Source organism: Melopsittacus undulatus, chromosome 10, assembly GCF_012275295.1.
Source record: "Melopsittacus undulatus isolate bMelUnd1 chromosome 10, bMelUnd1.mat.Z, whole genome shotgun sequence".
Lineage (NCBI taxonomy): Eukaryota > Metazoa > Chordata > Aves > Psittaciformes > Psittaculidae > Melopsittacus > Melopsittacus undulatus.
Window position 1 is genome coordinate 6335123 of NC_047536.1, and position 23620 is coordinate 6358742.

General features: G+C 40.5%; 1 protein-coding gene across 7 annotated transcripts in view; it reads left to right on the top strand.

The window, feature by feature from the left end:
- The window catches only part of ANKHD1 (ankyrin repeat and KH domain containing 1), a 102581-nt gene that overhangs the window by 23387 nt on the left and 55574 nt on the right, over window positions 1-23620 (top strand). For all 7 annotated transcript variants that reach the window (XM_034067141.1, XM_034067143.1, XM_034067142.1 and 4 more), the window contains exons 3-10: window positions 11000-11156; window positions 13923-14070; window positions 14951-15098; window positions 16037-16270; window positions 17841-17935; window positions 21154-21391; window positions 21615-21806; window positions 23244-23353. In XM_034067141.1, the coding sequence (XP_033923032.1) occupies window positions 11000-11156; window positions 13923-14070; window positions 14951-15098; window positions 16037-16270; window positions 17841-17935; window positions 21154-21391; window positions 21615-21806; window positions 23244-23353 (1322 nt within the window). The remainder of the gene's footprint in view (window positions 1-10999; window positions 11157-13922; window positions 14071-14950; window positions 15099-16036; window positions 16271-17840; window positions 17936-21153; window positions 21392-21614; window positions 21807-23243; window positions 23354-23620) is intronic.

The following is a 23620-nucleotide window of genomic DNA, read 5'->3' on the forward strand; positions in this document are numbered from 1 at the left end:
ATTCTGCTTGTTTCTAGGAAGTCAACCTAGTTTTCATCAGATTAGTGAAAAATGATACTGCCACTCATCTTGGATTCTACTGATGGAATCAAGTAGCTCATTTTGCAGTGGGCCATGAATGCCTTTATTGCCTGCTAGAAATGATTTTCTGCCTAAAGACCTTATTTTGAAAGCTGGTAACTTGCTGTAGTGCATGAAGCATCCTGCACAGCAATGGAGTTTAGATTCTTTGTGAATACAAAGTATTTAAATCCTTGAGAGTTCAACATGGAAACATAAAGAAAAATTTTTGCCTTGTACAGTTTATCCTCATTGTATCCTTCAAGAAAATCCTTGCTGCGCATACAAGAGGCAGCTCTGTAATGTAACATTAAGGTAATGTAATGTAATTTTCCCTGTGTAACAAAGCATTAGCTCTAAAATAGCAATTACTGATTTGTCATTTAGCCTTTTTCTCCAGTTCTGTACAGCTACCTAAAACTTCTTGGAAAAAGAAGGTTGAGAGACATCTCAGATCTAGTTTTTATCTTCTCTTCCTTCTCCCCAGGCAAATGCAGCTGTGCTTGTGCCATTCCTGATGGGTGGCTTAAAGAACTGGTTAGACAAACCCTCTCCAGTGCTGAAAGCTCCACAGCGTGCCCAGCCAACTGCAGTCACAGGGATGGAGTATCAGTCCTTGGTGTTACATGCTGAAACACCTAACCGGGGGTGAAGGGGGGCACTAAGTCGCTTTGGAAGCGCTTCACAACGGAAGGATTAAAGCTGTAGTTAAGCAATTGGTGTTGATTTAGTGGAGTTGCTTTGGCTGCTGGTTTATAGATTGGTACGTCCCTCACTCCCTTTTTTTCAAACAGGCAAATAACATCAAATCTCTCTGCCCTTAACTGTTATTTAGACTTTCAGCTGTTCTTTTTCTCCTCTGGAGTCCATATGCAAGCTCTGTTCTTCTTAGCTTGTTGCCCCAAATTAGTCATGATACTCAAGTTGAGCTCTATTGATGCATGGAGAGTAGGAGTGTTATTTCATCTGTCCTGCAAGCTGTGCTTTTGTTTATACATCTCGGTTTGGTGTCTGCCTTTTGCCTTTGGGTTACAAGCTGAATTTGACTTTTTATGTTACAAGTTGAATTTGACTTTATATCAACCAATACTTTTCTGAAGAACTGTTACCTAAATAAACTGTTCCTCTGTGTGTGCAGTTGATTGTTCCTGTGTGTGTAGATACATGTATCTATATATATATTTGCTGACACTCCTGTTTGGATATGCCCTTTAAAAGAAACCTGCTTCAGGCAGAATTGTTATGAAGGCTGAAATTCTATCTTTGGTTTCAAAGAATGACATGGCTTTGGAGTAAGAGAGGAAGGCCACAGTGAGCCGGGAAGAAGATGAATTCTAACTAGCCTGTCCAGACTTCCAGTTGGCTTTGCCTCATATTGCCAAAAACCAAGCCACCAGCATGTTTTGGAAGTCTGGACAGGGAAAGGAGCATATAAGACCTAATAATGAAAAGAGGAGAAGGTTGCAATGTGGCTGTGATTTTTGTCTGTTGGCCTCCTGTTATAATAATCACACCCAGTGCCTAATCTTTCTAGAGGCAGAATCAGAGGTAGAATAGCTTTATTTTCTTTTAGTCTTTTATGCAAATAAGAGCAAAGACCTGGAGGGAAATAATGGAAGATGTTTGATTTGATGAAATCTGAAATGGCTGGACTCTTCCATACTGCTGTTTGAAGTAACTCCCTCCAGAAGCTCTCTATTGGATTAATGTTTGTTAGTTTCTCTTTGCATTGTGCTCCAGAGCAGCTCAGTAAGCATGGTGATCTGTGGTGCCACATGTTGGATTATGTGGCCTTCTCCATCTGAAGAAGCTGAGCTTCAGAGACCTGAACTTCTCTTGATGTACCTGGGTCCTCTTCCCTTTTGGTTTTTCGACATTAGGAAGATGCCACAAGGAGCAAAAAGCTGTGAGGTGATGTGAGGCCACTGCACTGTTCTTGTAGAGGGGTGGTTTGTTCTAATACATTAACAGTAGATGGGAGTGTTCTTCCTTCAAGTTGGGTAAAGTGGTAAAATGAATTTCCTTATTTTCCTTCTAAGGCTGTAGCATCCTGATTTTTATACTTTGCAACCTACTGTGGCATTCCCATAGACCTTCCTTTCAGGATGTGTTATGCAGCATGTATGTAATGACAGGACTTTTGAAAGGCTGTGGATCTTAGGAAGAGCAGAGGTTTTGTAAACAACTTGAAATGTGAATTTATACCCTGGCCTGTGCTAGTCACATTAGGGTGGTGATCTTTTTTATTTTCTGAAGAAGTGCCATGCTTCTGGTGTATTTTGGTTTACTTTGCCATACAGGATTGATAAACCTGGGGCTGAAACTGTGCTTCTGGATGAAGTCAGTGGTGTCACTGGCCCTCAAGGTTCACTCTTGGTTCTTTGCTTGAAAATGTAGAAGTATTTAGAGTTGTTTTCCTCAGTAGTTACAGAACACTGTACTGAGCCAGAGCTGTTTTCTGATTCAGGATACCAGTCACAGCCCATGTGAACTCTGCTTCCCACTGAATGCTAGAAATTTGGAGAAGAGAGCTGAAGTGGGTTGTTTGCCTGTAAACAGCATTCCAAGGTCATTTGAGTTCTCCCCGCATCTCTGTTGTGTGTGGGGTTCCTATCTTGGTGTTTCTTAGGGATAGATGAGGTTTGTCTTTGCTCTTTCCCCTCCCACAGTGATGGCATCGTTTCATGTTCTTCTTTGCCATGTTTCAGTCAGTCTCAAGTCTTTCAGAAGTGTATCTTTCAGATTCTTGGTGGCAGGAACTATCAGGCTTGGAATGAGAAAATATTAGAAAAGGCATGAAAGATAAAACCAGGAATTAAAGATCCATTGCTTGCTGTTTGCCATGGTGTTTTTCTGTAAAATAACAGGAAGGAAAAAAAAAGCACCAATAAACCCCTTGTAAATGGTTCTGTATTTGGTGGTATGAAGTACTGAGTTTACTTTGAAGCTTCCTTCACGGAGGTTCTGATTTCTCCTTCTGGTTCATTTGCACAGTTGCTGCCTCTATAGTTGTAGGGTAAACACCAGAAGCACCACAGCCACAAATAAAATCAATTTCCTAGGACTGACTTGTGGTTTTAATACCACTATGTATGAATAACCAGAAGCAATGTGATTGTTTTTCTCGTCTCTAGCCTGCATGTTTCCTTCAGGTATAGGAACTGCCATCCATAACTCCTTTGATTCCTGCTGGCCACTCAGTGGATGGTCCCAGTTCCTGCATGTCTGTTCACTGTTGGCTCTCACCATGGCCCAGTTCTGTACTGGCATGTGCCTGTGTCCTCATGCTTCATTTGGCAGGGTGTGAGCAGGTGACAGCCCAGCTCTAGGGATGTGCTGAGTCTGCCATCTGAGCTGTAACCGTTGAAAAGCTGAACAAAGCCAGGCAGACAATGGGGGCTGGAGCCCTGAGCTCATCACACTGACACTGGCAAACGTGATGCAACTAGAAGAGCGTTTGTTTTAAGTGCATAAGTGTACTTGAATATTTGCTGGTGCTGCAGCCCTGGAAAAGATGTTGCAGGAGGAGGTAGGGAAGAGAAGGCTGACAGTGGAAAAGACATCAGGCACCCAACTAACATGCTGAGGTTTTGCTGCCATGGCAGCCCTTTCTGGATGTCTGTCACTGGCTTCTGTCGATGTTAAGGCTTAAAAAGAGCCTAAAAATCCCTTAGTTGTTAAAAAAAATTCACAAAGGAAGTGATAAGATCCTATTTAAGTGTGATACACAGTACCTCCTGTTTAATCCTAGAGAAGCACCAACACAAATTCACATCCAGAATAAAGTAGGTGTTTCTAAACTGGTGCTTAATCCCATCATTGTCCTTTATAATTTGGATTAAAGTTAGTGTTGCATTTTGAATGTACCTCTCAAATGCAAAATCATATGTTTTCTTAGAGTCAAAACCATGTTGGAAACGAGGCCTTATTGCCAGGGGTGGAAGGGATACTTTCTCCTCCTCCAAGGCCAAATTTAAATGTCTGTTCTTGCATTTGATATGTCCTGCCAGCCAAAACACAGTTTGAATGAGACTCTTATGTAGGAATATTCACAGAGTCATGGAATAGTTTGGGTTCGAAGGGGACATTCAAAGGTCATCTAGTCCAACCCCCCTGCAATAAGCAGGGGTATCTTCAACTAGATCGGGTTGCCCAGCCTGGCCTTGAAGGTGTCCAAGGATGGTGCACCCACCACCTCTCTGGGCAGTCTGTGCATGCTGAGAAGATCTGGTCTTGAAGAAACTGAACTTCTTTTTTTCAAGAACAAAATCTGAGGGGTGAGGAAGATTCCTTTCTCCCCTGCTTCCTGTCTTACCTCTCCATCTTGTTGCCTCCTGACTGCCAGCTGAGCAGAGCTCTGGCCATAGGGATGCTGTGGCAGCAGAGAGGAGATAAACTCGCAGTTACACATCAGTTGAAGCTTCACTGTCAGTGGTAGGTAGAAAGTTAGAACCTCAGTCTGGAGGTTCATATGTGTAAGATACATACCAAGTAGCTTTTTAGAGTGACTAGTTGTAGCATTTCATGGGTGGGGGGAGTGCACTCAATTGGTTTTGGACCAAGGCTTATGTCTTACAAAAACACTTCAAAACCAACCAACCAACCAAACAAAATAGAGCAGAGAAGGGGTGAACACTGCAGACCCATCTAGCATTAATGTCTGCTCATTTCGTAATTGTCTTAAATTTTTGCCTCTCTGATAGAGGAAATATGAATGCTTTCTTGTACTTGAACATAATTCTTTAGGCCTTGTGTTGAACTACAAGCCCTCTCATATTCTCCCCTGAGCTTTAGTTTGCTTTGTTTAAAGTAATTCAGCCACTGAATTTCTGTTTAAATGATGACTGTGACTGAAGTGGCAAAATTGTTTTACTGTGTTATTGCTTTTGTCCTAACTGCAGCTGTTGCTTTAAAGCAGGAGGTAATGCAGGAGGAGACATCTCTCCCTGGTGCTTAACTGCATTGAGATGGGTGAAAAAGGACTTTGGTGAAGTACATCTGTAACTGTGATGCAGGAGTAATTCATGATGCTTCCATATTAACTGCATGTAAAGATATATGGGTCGAAGTGCATTTGGTGGGTGAGCAGCATGACTTTATGCACGTATGTGGCAGATGTGACTAAAGGTCCTGGTTCCCGTAAGGAATCAGCAGTGTTGAGGAATGTATCTGGGAACTTGTCACCTCAGAAGGCAACCCTTTCTTTGCTAGAGATTTAATAGGAAAAAAGTCTTGAAAAATTGAAAGGTTGGGTTTGTTTAGAAAGCTGTTTGATTAGGAGATGTGAAAATGTGGATATCCTGGATGGGAGGCCCAGGGGGGAAGGTGTGTGAGGGGGTTGAAGTGGTTCAGAGGCTATTTGCTGTCACCATGAGGCAGGAATCTTCTGTTTGTGGCTGCACAGTTTTCTCTCCTCTTGCTAGTTCTGGTGCTGGCTGGAAAGGCTTTTTGCTGGTTAAACCCATCTTGTTATGCTGGTAGAAATCTCGCTCCTGTTTTCCCAATGCGAGTGCAATGGTGGGGTTGGGAAACCCAAGGAGAGGAGCACAGAGTAGTGTTTCTGACAGTGGCCAAATGTTAGATCAGCACATAAGACCTCATGTTCTTTCAGCTTTAAGAAAGGTAACTCAATTTTTATACAATGGGAGAAAATGAATGCCTGGTGAGAGCTGGAAAAAAGTCAAACAGGTAGAGAAATTGAGAGTTCTGCTATAGCAAAGTCTGTCATGGTCAGGAATTTCAATAAGGTGGAGGAGACAGTTATATGGATAACTTGTCTGCTATTATTCTTTCCTATTTGAACTCTCATATGGTAACAAAACGCTGTCACAAGGTTTGAATCTATCTTTTCTGCTTGCATTTTAATTTAAAATGTGTGGTATTCCATATCTGTCAAATAGCAATATTCCTTTATGCATTCTGAAAACAAAGGAAATGGGAGGATTGGATTTGTGGAGAGAAATTATATAAAGTAGCAAACTATTTGGAGGTATTGGGATTTTGCTAGAACCATCTGTGAGTCTGTGTTGAGCTGTTTTCTCATTGTTGAGTTTGCTTATGGGGCTTCCAAGCTTTAGTACAAGAGGGAGTTGCTGGCTGATGTTGTGAATTACCCAAACAGGTAATCTGGTATGGAAGTACAAAGAGACTGGATTGAAATCTAATGGGAAAACTCTCAGCTGAAATGTAAATGTTAATGAGTATTGTCTGGTTAAACAAGAATTCATGTTTGTGCTGAAGGACAGGACATCAACTTTCGGATTTTGAGATACCTGAGCCCACTGATGTAAAAGCAGATGATCCCCAGAAGGAACCCTTGTCATCAATAAGTAACAGTAAAGATCTAACTGGAACTGGAGAAGTACTTCCTGGCGTTTGATTCTGGAAAAGAGAATCTTACTGCTACAGTTGTCATGAAGATTCTGGCTGCTGGGCTGACAGCTACACTGAACTATGTATTAATGCAAATACAATTTTTAAGAGTTTGAAGTGTCAAGCAAGTGACAAATTAAAAGCTGGGATTGAGGGTAACTTTCTTCAATGGCATGTATGTGATGGCCTTTCAGTGTTTTCTGTCATCCCCTGTCACTTGTGGATATTGCTCAAGTGGGTGAGATCCTGTTATTTTTAGGAGTGGGGATTCATCAAGAAAGGTGCATTTTGAGGTTAAGACCATGAAATATAAGATGTGAGAATAAAATGGTATTTCTGCTTTTGCCAGAAAGTGCTTAGCAGATGTTTTGACATGGTTTTTCAGATAGCATTGAAAATGTCATTTTTTGGGTGTGAGGGTTTGCTGTAGGGAATCTGATTGGTAGAAGAAGAAAACTCAGCTGCTCTGGAAGTCTGTGTGGGGCTCTGATGGTGACACATGAAATACTGTCAACAACTTCTGCAAGGTTTAGTCCTGGTCTAAATAGTCACCGTTACACAATGAGAATGTTTATTCTCTGCCTGTGGTTGCCATAAAGAGATGTTGTTGTTTTCTCTCTCCCCAGCAGGTTTCCTTTCCAGGGGTCTGGAATTTGCCACCTTCCTCCTCTCCTTCCCCAGTCAAACAAAATTTGTCTGTTTTTACAAGCTTTTTGCCATCTTGAGGATGTTTCAGATGTGCCAGGATTTTAAATAGTACCACTGCCGTTGATTGTCTGATCCATCCTTTCTGGTCTGAAGTTAGGCACAACATTGTTCCCTTTGCATGGTAATGAATGCTTTCTGTCTGCCACTGGTGTCAGCTCCTGGTGCCGTATGAAGCCAGCAGAACTACTGGCAGGAGAATTCTTTCATTTATTATGATTTGGAAGATCGCAAAAGCTTACATAGGAGTTAAGCTGAGCCTTTCTGCTGTCAGCTTGGTACTAGGAGCATAAGGTACTTTGAGCTTAACCTCTGTTGGTACTGTGCAAGGGGAAGACTTCTTTCTTTGCAGATACTCTCCTTGAGAAAGTTATCTGTGGTTTTATAAGGAGATAGATCATCTGCTGAGGAAGCTATGAAGCTGCAGGCTGCTCAGGCAAGCTGACTGTGCTGTACAGGAGGATCAGTCAGGTAGTGGTCATCCAGGAGCGAGGCAGGGCAGTTGAACTCTTAAGCACAGTGGTGGTTGTGCAGATTCTGAGCCATGCTTCCCAGGGAATGGCACTGCTTTCAGAGAGATGGTTTTTTAATCAGCAAGGTAATGAAGAACAACGTGAGCCAAATATAATCCAGAAATGTTACTGGGTGACACTGGTTGAGGTTAAAAATCTTTGGAAGGTGCTGCTGTGCAGCCTTTAGCGAGCTGTATTGCTGGAAAGGAGAAATCTTCCTGTTACCCTGTGGCTAGCTGTAAGACAGATCAGTCGGGTACCTTATTTTGCCCTAGTAAAAAGGGGAATGTCAGGAGCACAGAAATTAGATCTGTAAACTCAGCATATGTGCCATTTAGTCAGCTTGAATAACCGAGCCATGCTGTGTTTCAGTGTTGTGAATATTAGCAAGAAGTTTAGTGATAGTCAGCTGAGCTACATTTGAAGCCCAGGGACAGTGCATGTACCTGTTCTCTGTAGTTGCTCCTGTAATTGTATTTTTCTTCTGTTACTGCTTGCTGAAGGTGGGCTAAGGAACCAAGTAGAGTCTGAATATGAGGATTGATCAGGCCTTTGAAAACCTGACCAGTGTGTCACCATGATTTGTTCTGATTTGCATTCACACCTATCTTTTAGAAATAATCCTTTCCATTAAACAGGGGTTAAGGCTTCCCATCCATGAGTTTTGAGTATTACACAGTGTAGAAAGACCAATTTGGAAAGAATCCAGAGCAGGAGGGAGATCCAGCCTATTTAGCTCATGATGTTTTCTTGTTCAAAATACATATGGGTGTTTAAAGAGACTCGTATTATCTATGAAATTGCATGCTTATTTAAGCACTAATAGTTAATCTTATACATAATGGCACTGTGAAGTGTGAAGATTTGTTATGTAGTGATTAGAAATGGTACTGCTAAGTGGCTTGGATATCGTTTTGAGGATGTGCCAGACCATAATCAAATGGTCATAGACTGGGATAAGGAGGTAAGATTATGAGCAAGTTTTTATTGGCAGGTATTGCATGGTTGGACTAGATCTTGAAGGCTTTCCAACCTAAACTATTCCGTGATTCTAAGTTTGTTGCAACATTGAAGTATATGACACCTTAAATGTCAGGAGTGAGAATTTTGAAGTACTTGGAAATAGCATTTCTGTTCCAAGTCCATCTTTCTAATGAATGCTGCAAAAGGTGAGGTAAAAGAAATTATGGTAAAAGGGTATTGAGTACCTACCTGCATGAGTCAGGAGAGGACTTGTATGGTATGAAATGGATGTGAAAATGAGTAGTTTCGAAAAGCAAAGTAGAATCAGCTACTCCCAAACATGGTTTCAGTCACTATACAAGTAATGTTGGCAGTCAGATGTAGTCAGATTCCAGTGCAACTCCTTGTGCATCCTCAGATTACAAACTCCTGGAGGTCCCTCTGCACTTGTGGTCCTGGGTACTGCATAGGATGTCATCAGTGCCTGTGAGTATTGTGGGAGTTCTTCAAGGGCTCACCAGCCTCCTATGGCAATTTAAGGATGCCATGCTGAAATTAATAAAGGGGAAAGAAGAACTTAAACTTCAACTGCTTTAATAAAAAATTCAGTTTTAAGGGCAAAATGGCTTACTCCAAGATATACTGATGGTGTAGTTCAGTCTGCTCCCATGTAATTCTGCTGCTCTTTAGTTTAATGTGAATTACATCTGTTAACAACACTTAAAGTTTTTAAAAGCATGTGAATCTTAGGAAGATGACTATGCTACAATGAATTTGCAGTATTTTTCTAACTGCTCTATACAAAGAGCACTGCCCCAACATGTGGTTTCTTCCATAAGGATTTCAGTGTGAGCATCTCTGTGCACTAAAACATACTGGAGTGTTTACAATATATTCACCAAGTGTGAATATATTCTGTCCTTCATTCTGATGCTGTAAATTGGGTACCTTGATGCAGAAACAGTGACATTTGGAATGGCCTGTGCTTGGTTTCAGATGACCAAGTAGATCTCTGCACCCCATCATAGATGTGCACCTTGTGGCAGGCAGGTGTAAGCACTGCAGCAGGGATGTAGGGCAGTGTAGCAGAGTGTGCCGGAATTGCTTTCATGGTGAAGGCATTGATTCTTACATTAATGAGAAGCCAAATGGCTGCTCTCAGACTGGGAATGGACATTGACTGAAGGTGATGTGTGAAACTCTCCAAGTGTGGTTTCAGTATTTAGTCTGTAATTGCAAGTTGGGTACTGGGAGATGTGGTGTAAGTCAGTCTTGCAGAGATATGCATAAACCAAATAGAAGATTTGCTGTTTCCTGAGGTTTATGTCTAATCTGACCCTGTTGAATAGGGAAGGAATTGAAAAGCTACTGGTTCTGTATGGTGAAGGCAGCTGATCCGTAACCATCATCAGTAACCATCATCTTTTTGTAGCATGTGATTGATACTTTTTTTTTGGGGGGGGGGGGGGGGGCAGAGGGTTGTACTATCCATCAGTGCATTTCTTTACACTGTTTGCACATTTGTATATGCAAATACAAGCCCTGCTTGCACTGCAGAGGCAACTGTGCAAATGTACCATAGGCTGTGTTGAACTATATGGAGTAAAGCTGCGCAGGTGTACCATTACTTTATATCAGCCACATGAATGAGAGGGATAAAGACCTTCTTATGGTGCTGTTCTTGCAGCAGTCTTGTTTTTATAAGACAAACTTAGAACAATTTCCTTGAGCCCAAGCATTTCTCCTGTGTGATGTTAGCATGGAGGGGATGTTGATTTCAAGTACATTGAAAATATGTAAAGTTCTGTTTCATGATTTCTGTTCTTCTACAGTCAGATCTGTACAGTTTAGAATGTTAATTTATTGGTACTTGAAGGTAATAACTTCTTTAGGTTTTTTTCTACTCTTAACAAGAAAAAGAAAGTTCTGTTAGAGCCAAGTATGCTTCATTTTGGGTGAAATTGGGCAGGGAACAGGGAATATATTGACACATTTTACATTGGAAAACTCATCCCATTCAGAAAATATCAAACCAAGCCTATGGAATACTACCTGTTGCCCAAACTTACATTTTTTTGAGCTCGACCCTTGGATTTATTCTTACTCATCTGAAATGCCTCCAACCCCAGGTATGAATTGGGAATTTGGGATAGGTAATGAAGCTGCCAGCTGAAAAACAGTTTTCTACCTGCTTGATTAAAGTTGATTAAATGTTCAGGTCTCAGGCAAAGATTACTTACTTTTAAATACCTGATTTTTTTTTTCTGGCATGTTTGCAAATGATTTTTAACTAATAGTGCATGTGGCTGAAATCTAAAATAGTGTCTTTGCATTTCTTTTGTGTGACTTCCATACTAACCCGACTGATGAACGAACGTGCACTGAAGGGATTGGTAAATTGTCCACTGCCGATGGCAAAGCCTTCGCAGATCCCGAGGTTCTCCGGAGACTGACATCCTCTGTCAGCTGTGCACTGGATGAAGCTGCTGCTGCATTGACGCGGATGAGAGCGGAGAACAATCACAATGCAGGACAAGTGGACAAGTATGTACTGATCCCTCCCCAATCCCAGTTTCCCATTTATAGAATATAAGTTTGCATTTTTAAGTTCAAATTAAGTTAATTATATTGTTGATATTTGGCAATGAATCTGCTCTACTACTAGCAGAAATAGTTTATGAATCTGAAGGTGTTACTACTGTTGCATCAGCTTATTGGCATCAAAGTGTTAAGAGTAGGGTACAAAATAATATTATTTTCTAACCTGCTGCTCTTTCTATGTACCAGACAGTTGATTTCTGTTTCAAAACCAGGTTAAATTCTTAGCTGTAGAAGTGATGGTGATAGTTTTCTCATTACTGCCTCAGCATGCTTTGGTGGAAACTAAGGAATCTAGCTCATTGTATTAAAGTTGGAAGAGACTACTCATACTACTACATACCAGGGCAGCGATTTGCCCTGGGATCTTGCTCAGGAATTTAGGGGCAAATTAAAACACTATTATAATCTGATAACTTTTTCTAGCTGAGAATTAGTGAGGACAGCATTTAACTCCCATGGTGACAGAACTGAAGATTTGTCCTATGTCATCAAAAGCTTTCTTCTGCATTAGTAATTTCAAAGCATCTTTAGGGTCCTGAAATATTTTCTACTTTGACAAGTGATGCACATAGTTTGTAAACATCTTAAGCAGCCCAGTGCCATTCTTCTCACTTCTGCAAAATGTCTTGGAAATATCTCAAAGGGAACCTGAGCAGAAAGCAAACTGGGAGACCTCTGGAGGTGCCTGAGTCAACTAGGATGAGATGAGTCTGTTTCCTGGGGGACATTTGGTTTCACAGCAGTTCTGTATTATAGGAAGTGTCTCAAGGTCATCTTCTGAGAATGATTCATGTGTTCCAGGATTTGTCCCACAGGTTTTTGGGCTGGCTGGCTCCTGTTTCCGAAGGCTAGACTGTATGTGTGCATGAATCCCTTCCCTCTCCTCCCAGCTGAACATGGACCTGAGCTGTAAACGCTAGTTACATGTGGGCTTCAGCAGAGCGGCTTGTACTGTGAGCACAGGGCTGTCCTAGGGAAGGGGCAGGTCTGATAGTGTCCTGCAGGATTTGAGAGGGATCCCATTGCTTCACTGTATGTCCTATGCAGACAAATAATCAACTTCACTTAGTGATTACAGTGCAAATGTAAGTGATAAGTGGATGTTCTCTTCAGGTCAGACCTCAGCAATTACCTATCAACTGCTGGCACAGTTTAATTCATTTTGGAGTATATGACAAATAAGTTCGTTTTGATATAGGTGTTTAACACAGTTCAACCGTTGCAGTCTTTGACCAGTTGAAACTTGCATGCTTTCCTGAGGAATGGATATTTCCTGCATTGTCAGTGAATTTGAGTGAGCTTCTGTCTTTTACAAGAAAAAAAAAAAGCAGAAGTTTAAGGTGTTTGAGTCTGACTGTGCTAGTTTTTATTTTAGGACACAAGCTTCCATGTACTGCAGATTAAATATCTTGATAGGAGTGCATCACATGCAGTCCAGTACTGTTTAGAACAGAAGGCTCTGGCTTAACTGCCCCTTCCTTTCATGAGGTCATTACCTGTGGGTTGGCTCCTGGTGGCTGAGGGACAGTCATTCCTTGCACATATTTTCTCGGTTGGAGAAGCATAATTGAGTTGATGCTGAGCATGACTTGCTCTGGTTTGTTAACACTTGTGTTTAGCAGTGCTTTAACAGTTGTCTTTGCTGTTAGACTTTGGTTTTAGTATAGATGAAGATCTAAAGGACAGTTAACTTGGTTTGAAATGAATTGAAGCTCAGCTCACTGTGTTTCCAGGTTTGGTTAGTGAACTGTCCTACCTGTCAGAGGAAACAGTTATTTTCTACTTCAGAGGTTAATGGTGGTTGAAGTAGAGATTTCAGACTTCTGAGCTTTTAGATCAAGAACTCAGGGTTTGTCTTGTCTTTTCCTTCAAACTCTTAGCTTATAATTACCTCTTGCAGCATTTTAAGGACTGTTCCATGCAGGCTTTTTTACAGTAGTGTTCCATGTAGGACTGTATTATTGTTGCTGTTTAAAAATACGTAGTTCAGTTGGCTTATTTCATCCATCTAAAAACTTCTGTCATATGCTTTTAACAGTGCATGAAAGGAAACAATAAACTTTGAGGCTTCTCTCCTTTCTTCTTTTAAGATGTCATTAGGTAAGGTAAGGATTTTTCTTTGAAATGGCTGCTTAAATTAAGAAACTGGTGTTTTCAATGAAAATAAGAAAGCTTTGGGCTACTGCAGAGAAGGAAACAGCCCCGGTACAAGAGAGGCAGTGGTCAGCAGTTTGTCTTGTTGCAGTATTCAGTACTAGTGGTCTTTGATGATAGGCTCTTCACTTTTTTTTTTTTTTTAACTCTACTAGAACTTTGCCTTGGTATCTGTAGTCAGTAGTTTGGTGTGATTGTAGCCTCTGTGCATCTGGCATGCTACTCATGTGTGATAACATCAGGGAGGCTTACTGCGGTACCTTACAAACACCACAACTTAAGTTTTGAACCGTATTCTCTCCATCTAGTGTATATGAGAGCTTATGTGAGCTAGCAGCTGATGAGGACAGGAGCTCATTTAGACATAAGCAAGATCTTCATTTCAATGGGTGAAACAGAGATAATGTGTGTATATACTGAAATCTGTAAGGTATTATTTTCTGATAAGGCTTAATGCCAAGTCATGAGTCTTTAAGTAAAAACTTGACCCTTGCATAGTAAAACCACCATCTGTTGCAGTTCACGTTGAGCTCATTCTGTGTAATGATCTTCCAGTCGCAGTTTGGCAGAGGCCTGCTCGGATGGGGATGTCAATGCTGTCCGGAAGCTGTTGGATGAAGGAAGGAGTGTAAATGAGCATACTGAAGAAGGGGAGAGTCTTCTTTGCTTGGCCTGTTCAGCAGGATATTATGAATTGGCACAAGTAAGTGACAAATACAATCACCACTAAACCTTTGTGAAGCATTGTCCAAGGGGCTTCTTTGGTAGGTAAACATTTTAGCTATTTGGAGTGTAATGTATTTTATAATCTAATCAGAGTATCGGTTAATTCAGCTTATTGTGGGCTTCCAGTTATTGTTTGTCTTTTTAATGGGAAATGCTCTCATATATGCCTTTAGGTTTAAGGAACGTGTGAAGAATGTATCTCATGTTTTGTGGTACATCTACCTTTCTGGTATTGTTCTAGATGCAGTCAAGGTGTTCTGCTAAGCAGACATTGCAAGAGGATCTAAAATAGCACCAAAATCAAACACTACAAGTGGTTCCCATCTAAAAACTCATGTCTAATTCGCTCATTTCTTTTTCTTTTAATCACATCTGTATCAACAGTGAATTAATTTCTGTTCATATTTGGCTTTTATACTTGTGTATCAAAGGGCAGAGCTCAGGTGATAGTTCTGAGAAAGTAAAGTGGCCAGCTGCATGTTCTGGTGTCAGGCAAGAGCACAGGGAGGTAACTGTAAGCCTGATCCTGATGTGTGCTGTGGTCGCTAATGCAAGTTTGCAGTTTCTCTGCTGGCATTCTGGTTAGTGAATTGCCCTGTGGCTTTTGAAAATGTCAGTGCTGCACTGTAACCTCATGTTGATTTTAGCAGATAGGAACAAATGTAAAAAGTGAGCATTTCCTGAAGCAGAGGACAGTGCAGGTAGCAATTATAAATGTCCTGGGAGTGCCATTGTGCTTCACTACTGGGGACATTGCTGCAAGGGGGGATGTCCAGGCTGCCTGGGGAATCATTCTCACATAGAAGCAAAATGTTGGTGCGGCAATTTATTCATTAAAGTATTTATTTTTCCCCTAGGTGCTACTAGCAATGCATGCAAATGTTGAAGATCGAGGGAACAAAGGAGACATAACTCCCTTAATGGCAGCTGCCAGCGGAGGCTATGTGGACATTGTTAAGCTGCTCCTTGTTCATTGTGCAGATGTCAACGCACAGTCTTCAACAGGTAACTGGGAAGCAGGAACACCAAGAGCTAATAAGACTGACAAATAAGATGTGCAGCTGTTTTGAACATCTGGTGTTTTGCCTCAGTTTCATTCACAACGAAACATGAAAGGGAACTATTAAAGAATAGACTGGATCATAGCAGATGTGTTTGGAGTCTTACCTGGCTGTTGTCAAAGATTGTTTTTAATATAAACTGTAATGGAAAGGACTGTTCCTGTGAAAACCACTGTGGCATTAGATGACTGGAAAAACACTTGAAGTTTGTTTTTTCTCATCTGTATAATCCCAAATGACCCAGTAAGACTCCCTTGGGACACATCTGGTCAAGACTTGTTATTTCAGTCTATCTCTTGTTAGCAAAGAGAAGGAACAATTCTGTGAGCATTGAATGTTTTCTACATTCCTTGATGCTTGACCACAGCATACCTGACCTTTCTGAGAGCAGTAACCTGCAGCTGGATTTTGTTGATATCAAGATAGAATTTAAAAAAATTAAAAGTTCCAATTTTAAAAAACCAGGTGTCTGAACTATGAAATGTTCTTTTTATCCTGATGTTTAGCCGTATTAAGCAGAACTTACCTTAAAACTTACTGTAGCATTTAAAACATGGGCTGTATGTGATTGTCTGTCACTTACAGTACCTGAGTTTTAAGTTAGAAGTTTTTCATCCAGCCAGTGAAAGTTTTTCAAGGAATTACAGCATAGTCCTAGGCAAAAAAAAATCCGAATTTATAATACTGGCTTAGCATTAAAACTCTTTCACATTATAGTTGTGTTGGGATATTTCTGTCCAGCCTGAAATCACTGGCTGAGTAGCGTTCCTGTGAGGTAAGAGTCTGCTGCCAGCCGTGTACTTGTTTTTGTTCAGTGCTGTTAAATCTCTTTTCCTGTGAGTGGTGGAAAGGGCTTTCATGTAAACTGCTTCTTCTTTGCAGGGAACACAGCTCTCACTTACGCTTGTGCCGGGGGCTTTGTTGACATAGTGAAGGTGCTGTTGAAAGCCGGTGCTAATATAGAAGACCACAATGAGAATGGCCATACTCCCTTAATGGAAGCGGCCAGTGCAGGTCATGTTGAGGTTGCAAGAGTATTGCTGGAATATGGTGCAGGAATCAACACTCATTCCAACGAGTTCAAAGAAAGTGCACTTACACTTGCATGCTATAAAGGTATTGTCTCTTGCCTTCTTTTGTATTTTTTGTTATATTTATCTGCTAGGATTTATCTAACTAAAGCTTCCAGCTGTAATTTAAATATTTTCTGAAGAGCTTTGGAATACTGGATTTTGGCTGTAAACTCAGGAAATGTTCATCCATGGTGTAGCAGTATTAAGCCTGTCTACTTGTGGTGGACATGTATTTGATATGTCGCAGATGGGAACTTGACAGGCTGTGTCCAAACCTGTGCTTTGACACACCACTGTTCTTTTATTCCTCCACTACAGCATTCCCTTGTTTCATTCAGATTCCCTTCACCAACTGTGTTGCAAGTTCTGAAAACAACTCTGTTAGCTGTTAGGAAAATGGGAAGTTGGAACGAATGTTCCTCGAATACCTGTTGTGGTGACAATGCTGGTGTTATTACTGGGTACTGTTTCTTTAGTATAATTTTAGAGGATATCTATGAATTGTTACCCATTGAGCTGTCACAACTTTTTGAGTTAATTTATATTGCTGTGTAAAGCTTCTATAGAAAGTAACTTAGTGCAGTGGTAATCCAATGTGCTTCTAAGTTGGTATTTGTTTTATTGTTTTTTCTTCCAAAAGCCACCATAAAATTTCCAACAGTTGTTTTCCTCCTAATTGAAGCTTTAAGGATATAGATTATTGTAATAGTAACATCAGGTTTTGCCTCTGTGGTTAGAATTGGATACATACTAGTGCAACTAGTGAAAACACATCTGGATTTGTCATGGGTTTTTTTGCAGCATATAGTAGTTCCTTACATAGACATTTCAGTAATAGTTCTCCTGGACATTTTAGAGGGGCATTCTTGTTTCTTGTGACCCAGAGCTTAATGTATGTAATGTAAGATACTCATTGATTAGAGATTCATAAATTATCTTTGGCAAGATGATTGATAGGAAAACAAGGTAGCTCAATTAGTATAAGACTAAGTCTTGTCTTGGAGGAGGGTGCTTATTGAGAGGATAAAATGTACAATTTGGTGTAAGGGACAGATTCTAAAAGGACAGAAGCTATAATAGAGTTGAAAACAAGTACTGATAAAGTTCAGTGGAAGCTTCTAAAAACAGTGTTAGATAACATAATATGACATAATGTGTGTGTCCTGGTTCTCAGGAATATGTAGATGCTTTGATTAAAAAGCTTAAAGTTAAGTTCAGATCTGTACGGACCTGTCTACAAGATAATGCCCTCAGTTGTGTGTTGCCTTGGAACACTTAACTGATGTGTCGCTCTACAGCTGAATCAGGAATAAGCACAGTCTTTTATAGCTTGAAGTTACAAGGGAAGGTACCTCTTGTGTGAACTTGAATTAAAGAGGTCTGTCTTCATCTCAAGAGTTGGGCAGTTATCTGTGGGAAAGACTAAAGTCTTGCTGTCCATTTTGCTCTGGTACTTTTTAGAGTACTTTAAAAAGAACAGCTTTGCAAATGGTAACTTGTAAAACCTGTAATAGCAAACTGAAAATCTAAATGATTTTGTCAAGTGTATTGTCTGTATTACTAAAAGTTTATGATACTAAATGCTTATTTATTTTGCTCTGTTTCATTTGAAGGCCATTTAGATATGGTTCGTTTTTTGCTTGAAGCTGGAGCTGATCAAGAACATAAAACAGATGAGATGCACACAGCACTGATGGAGGCCTGCATGGTAAACAGCTTTTTTTTTGCTGCTCCCTTTTCAATGACAGGAATAAAGGAGATGATAAAGTGAGCCCTTGTTAACAAGCTGGGTTGGTTCTGCAGTGAACATGTGTTACTTGTGATAATACGAAGCATTTACTATAGTTATCGCAGGTAACTAATTGGTTATAAGGAGAAATGAATCTAAGTTTTGGGAGTGTGATGTGTTCTATATACTCCCTTTGTGAAGTGTAGGGATAACTAATCTGCCATGCAGTACAGCAGGTTGAGCCCAAGTCACTGTTTCTATTGTGGTGTAGGAGTCACTTTTCTATCTTTGCCTTTATAAAAGTTTTTAGGTTATCATGGTATGTACTTCCAGAAGTACACTGAGCTGGATGACTGATGCATTACATTGTTCCTGCACTGCTGCAGGAAGTGTTTTGCATGTAGGGATGGTTTGCTCTCTTCTAGGCTTCTGTAAATGCTGCTGTGAGGTTTTTCTTCTGGAAATAAAACAGTAAGTCAAAAGTAGGTTAGTTCTTAGTTCTTGGACAACTCATCTAATTTCAAAGCAGCCATTCAGGAAAGATTTCCAAGAGCTTCATCTTAATAAAAAATGTGCTGTTGTGTCAAAACATATATGCAACTATTTTTGTCCAGTCCTTAAGTGACCTTTTATCTGTCCTTCAAGCAGAAGTTCTTTGAATAAAGAAAAGGGACCTTAATTTCCTCCCAGTAGTCTGTAATCCTTAGAAGGCAGCCTGCAGTGCTCCTCCAGTTTTCCAAGACCTGGAGGATCAAGTGTTCCTTCAGTGCACTTGTGAGGTGATGATGCAAGTGACCAAGGTCAGATTATACTGTCTCTGTGTTGAAATCTTCTGACAGTGAGATGGTGACAGTGTCCTTGAATAGTGTTCCCTGCATGGGACCTTAATGCCAGTAAGGAACTGAGAATGCTGTCTCCTAAAGGACATTGCAGCAAACTGTAACTCATTCTGTCGCGGTGATGCAGTCTGAGCACTGGGCTGACTTGAAGGCTGTGAAGTGTCTTGTTTGGGGAAGATAAAGCTGTGTGGGTTGCCTGCACATTTTTAGCTCTTCAGTGCTTCAGAGTAGTTTGCATTACAGTGTGTGTTGACCTTTAAAAACAACTTGAAAGGAAACTGATCCTTTCAAGTCCAAACTCTTGAGTGATGGAATGTGTTCCTTATTACCTTTTGGCTGCTCCCTTGCAGAAGGGAACTGTTCCATCAAATCATGGTGACTCTTCCCAATCGGTCTTCACTGTTTTCCAGCTAGTGAATGCTGCAGAGGGAGCTGAAATGTCTGGTATCTGATCACCAATTATATAAGTGCCTTTGAGTTTTAGTATGTTTTGGGCAAGGTAGAGTGTCACACCTAGAAAATGCCTTGTTAGATGAGGTGGTTGTTGGCTTTTAGCCAGCTTTTCTGAGAACAACAGACTGTCTTTGATTGTAGACTTGATTGCTGTCAGTCTTGGGTTACTACCTGCTTCATGATCAACTTAAGTGTTGGCAGGAGTCCTGTGTCTGATATCCCTCTTTGTGTTAGCTGTTCGTGTTACTGGCTGGTACTGCTAGTGAGATCAGAATGGAGAACTTGTAGTTCATTTGATGTTGTGGTTCTTAATACATAGGAAGCTCTGTAATTTTGAGAATTAGTGGAATTATTAGCGTTATAACTTTATAAATTACCACTAGGTAGCATTGCCTGAGCCTCAACAGCTCTGGCTTGAACCTTGGGCAGAGAGATCTTCTAATGTATTTTTTTTACCTTGTATATTGCCCATCTTCATTTAGATTTCCTTCAAAGGACACATCTTAAAAATATCTGCTATTTTCCACTGAAATTGGCCTTTTTATGTCTTCCTCAGGAAGAAGTGTTCCTTAGTACTCTAGCAACATCTGTCAGTGTGCATTGGGGCTAGTCTAAAGAATTAATCCATCTGAACTACCAAATCCTAGGAGAACCACTGTGTCAGGACACAGGGCTCTAAATCAAAGCTGGTTGACAGGTTTACTCCTGGATGAACCCCACATTTCTTTGGATGGCAAATGGAGTGACCAAGTTGATGCATCTAATGCACTTGTAGTATGCAAAGCAGCAAGTAGTTTTCTCTCCACTGAGAGATACAGAGCAGGCTTTGATTGAAGTCTTTCCCTTGGAATTCCCTTTTCATCCAAAAGTTATCTTATTGTGTATTCTGAAATATCCTCTGATTAGACTTTCAGACCTTCTATATCTCACTGAGCACTTTTGGCATGGCTTGAACCTTCCCCTTCATTAGGAGCAGTTTGCAATTGGTTTCAGTTTTCCCAGATCTCTTCTCCAAATTGTTCCACAAGTTTGGGCCCCAGTTTCTGAAGTTATGTGGGAGGGAGAACCCATAAGTGTTTCTTCTTTCTTCATGTCGAAATTTCTTTTTCCCCTTTTGAGAAGTATTGGGTCTCTACTGAGCATACCTGAGGTGAAACAGGGATTTTTGGTACTTGGTTTATTTCAGATACTTTGAGGAGTTCAGTGGTAGTTTCCTGGAAAGCTGAGAGCTGTATTTATATGCTTTGATTGGTAAGGGCTCAGACAGATTGCTTTGGCAATCCTCATTCTCTTTCCTCTATGAAAAAGTTTGCTTCACCCCAAGACACTTTCCAGTCTCTTTTACAATTTGAGTTTACCCTCCTCCTGTTACCTACCTCATTGAACCCACTTCAGTTCCTCTGCAGGTCTTTCCCAGGATCTACAAATTGCCGGTTGGGGGTTTGTTTCTTTTTTTTCTTTGCCTGTAGAAGCCATTAATCAACTACAGAGAAAAAGAAAATATTTGTTCCAGTGTTTTGGTGTTTAGTCATGAAGTGGGTTTATTATTTACAGTACTTGTTTGCTGTCTCTATTACTTCTGTGTCCCAAGGATTGTGCTGGATATTAAAGAAAGCCTTGTCCCATAATTCTTTCCCTACTTACCTAAGAAAGGAAAACATACAGAACCAAAACCCCACCATAGACCTACATTTTTTTAACTCTTGCATTTAAACCTTAGCTATAGGTGGAAAACCAAATGTCACTTTAATCCAAGCATTACCGTAACTATGTCATAAATGGAACCATCATCAATTAAAAGACCCTTTCTTTTTAGGATCATTTTCAGACCTAGTGTGATAGTGGCTGCAACTTCAGCATCAAGTGACTTCAAGTGTTTCTGACTTTGATGTTCCTTTTCTGTAGGATGGGCACGTGGAAGTGGCACGCTTGCTTTTGGACAGTGGTGCTCAAGTGAACATGCCTGCAGATTCATTTGAGTCTCCACTCACTTTGGCTGCTTGTGGTGGGCACGTGGAGTTAGCAGCTCTCCTCATTGAGAGGGGAGCTAACCTGGAGGAAGTTAATGATGAAGGTTATACTCCTCTAATGGAAGCTGCCCGGGAAGGCCATGAAGAGATGGTTGCCTTGCTGCTGGCACAAGGTGAGAGCACTGCTGTTTCTTGAGCGCTCCTTACTAAGAATGTAGTGCTGACCATTTGCCACTAAGTATTAGGTGCAAATTCCTCTGATGTAGCATGAGGCTCTCACTGCTCATTGCTGTAACTACAGAACAAAGATAGAACACTCAAATAGTGGAGACGATGGGCATTCACCTTCCTACCCTGTGTCTGGTCAGTTAAAATAACAGCTATTTTGTTTCCTAGGGGCAAATATAAATGCACAGACAGAAGAAACACAGGAAACAGCTCTTACTCTGGCATGCTGTGGAGGGTTTTCTGAAGTAGCTGACTTCCTTATTAAAGCAGGAGCTGATATAGAACTTGGTTGCTCAACACCTTTGATGGAAGCTGCTCAAGAGGGTCATCTTGAATTGGTGAAATACTTGCTGGCAGCAGGTATGTGTACAGTGCAAATGACCTAGCCCACAAATACTATAGACTCAATGTTCTGTGTGGTTTAGCAGATACCTGGCAACTATTTTCTCAGATACTTTATCAGGAAGGATAAAGCATATGGTACACATCAATATTGTGTGATGCTGTTAACAGAGCAGAGATGCCTCACAGAGCCCTGGATTGTGTGACATATCTAGTACCATCCATATATCCATTAGGAACATTGTTTCCAGCTAACTGCATTTAGGACAAAATGTTAATACAGATAATGCCTGGTTTTATATGTTGCTTCTGCTTTGACTGAGCCTTGTTACCTGCAGTCAATCTCCCTAAATAACCAGTACTTTAGGAACAGTGCCTTGGGAAATAGTGTGCTAGACACTCTGGAATGTGCTGGATTTCTGGATGTGAGGAATGAGTTTTCCTACTACACAATACAGTAGTAAAAGTTAAATCTTGCTGGAGTTGGGGGGCAATGACACTTCAGTTTTCATCTGTCAGTTGAAAGTTGGTAGAGAGACGAAAGCATAGTAATACTGCTTAAAAAATATGATAGGGATCTGCATTTTGGAAATCTTCCTTCTTATGGGAGTTATTTATTTGTATGCACTTCCCTAAGAATGAAATTGTCTGGATTTGTAATTCTAGAAAGTAATGCTTGCTGCTTATGGAGGGACAGTGACAACTGCGTCTCTTTGTGCAGTGACACCAGGCTGTGACATGTCACCAGCTCGCTGGGAATGCTGCTTGCACTTCACTTCTGATAATATGGAGAGTGAATTGAGGAGCCTTGGTTTGGCATCAGGGAGTCTCTAAATATATCTCACACCTTGAGAGTACAAAACTGGCTAATCACATTGGCTTTTATTGAGTATAATGCATTATATACCCAGAGCCATGCATAGCATGAAAGCTATATGGAAGCATGTATGAAGCTAGTTAAATTATTTCAACAAAATGGTTTTAAAGCAAAAGAAGTTTGCTTTATTTTTAGTTTATTAGTTTATTTAGTTTAGTTTATTATTTTAGTTTATTTCAAAGATAAGAGAACAAGTGAAATATGTACAAGTGTATGGTCTTGGAGCATAAGTACTAATAACATGCATTTTGTCTGGTTTTTCCTTGGCAGCAGCTCCTGTCAAATGGATAGTCTAGACAACTGTCTGGATTCACTTTTATATGTTATAACAACTGGAATCTTCATTGCTATAGAGGGAATACAGGAATAACTGAGCATACAGGTGCTCAGATTGCTGGTCATGCTATTTCCAAGCCTTTGCTTCTCTTCAGAGTATTTTTACTACGAGAGGAATTTTTGCCATGAGAGCAATGCTCTTGGGCTGTGGAAGCTCTTGCTCACAGATGAAGTGCCTTGATTTTTGTGTTTATCTGATACAAAATGCTTGATAAGGTGATGTCCTACTATTGTGTTTCTAGGAGCGAATGTTCATGCCACCACAGCAACAGGAGACACAGCTTTGACCTATGCCTGTGAAAATGGACATACTGATGTTGCAGATGTGTTGCTTCAAGCTGGTGCTGATCTGGTAAGATTTCTGCTGCTTCTAACGGGGAGAGAACTTTGGTTTCAAGTTATACACCAGAGCTGACATGCTTGTAGAGCAGAAAGACAATTTTAGCAATTGAGATTCACAATGGGTACAAAAACAGGCACAGAAAAAACTTTTTAAGAAGCCTGAACATTCTGTTTGGTCTAAAAAAAGTTAAAAATTCTTATTGGGTAATCTTTCATCCATTAAGTGAAAAGTTTTATCTACAGCTTGTACTTGTGATAGTTCATTACCTTCTTACTT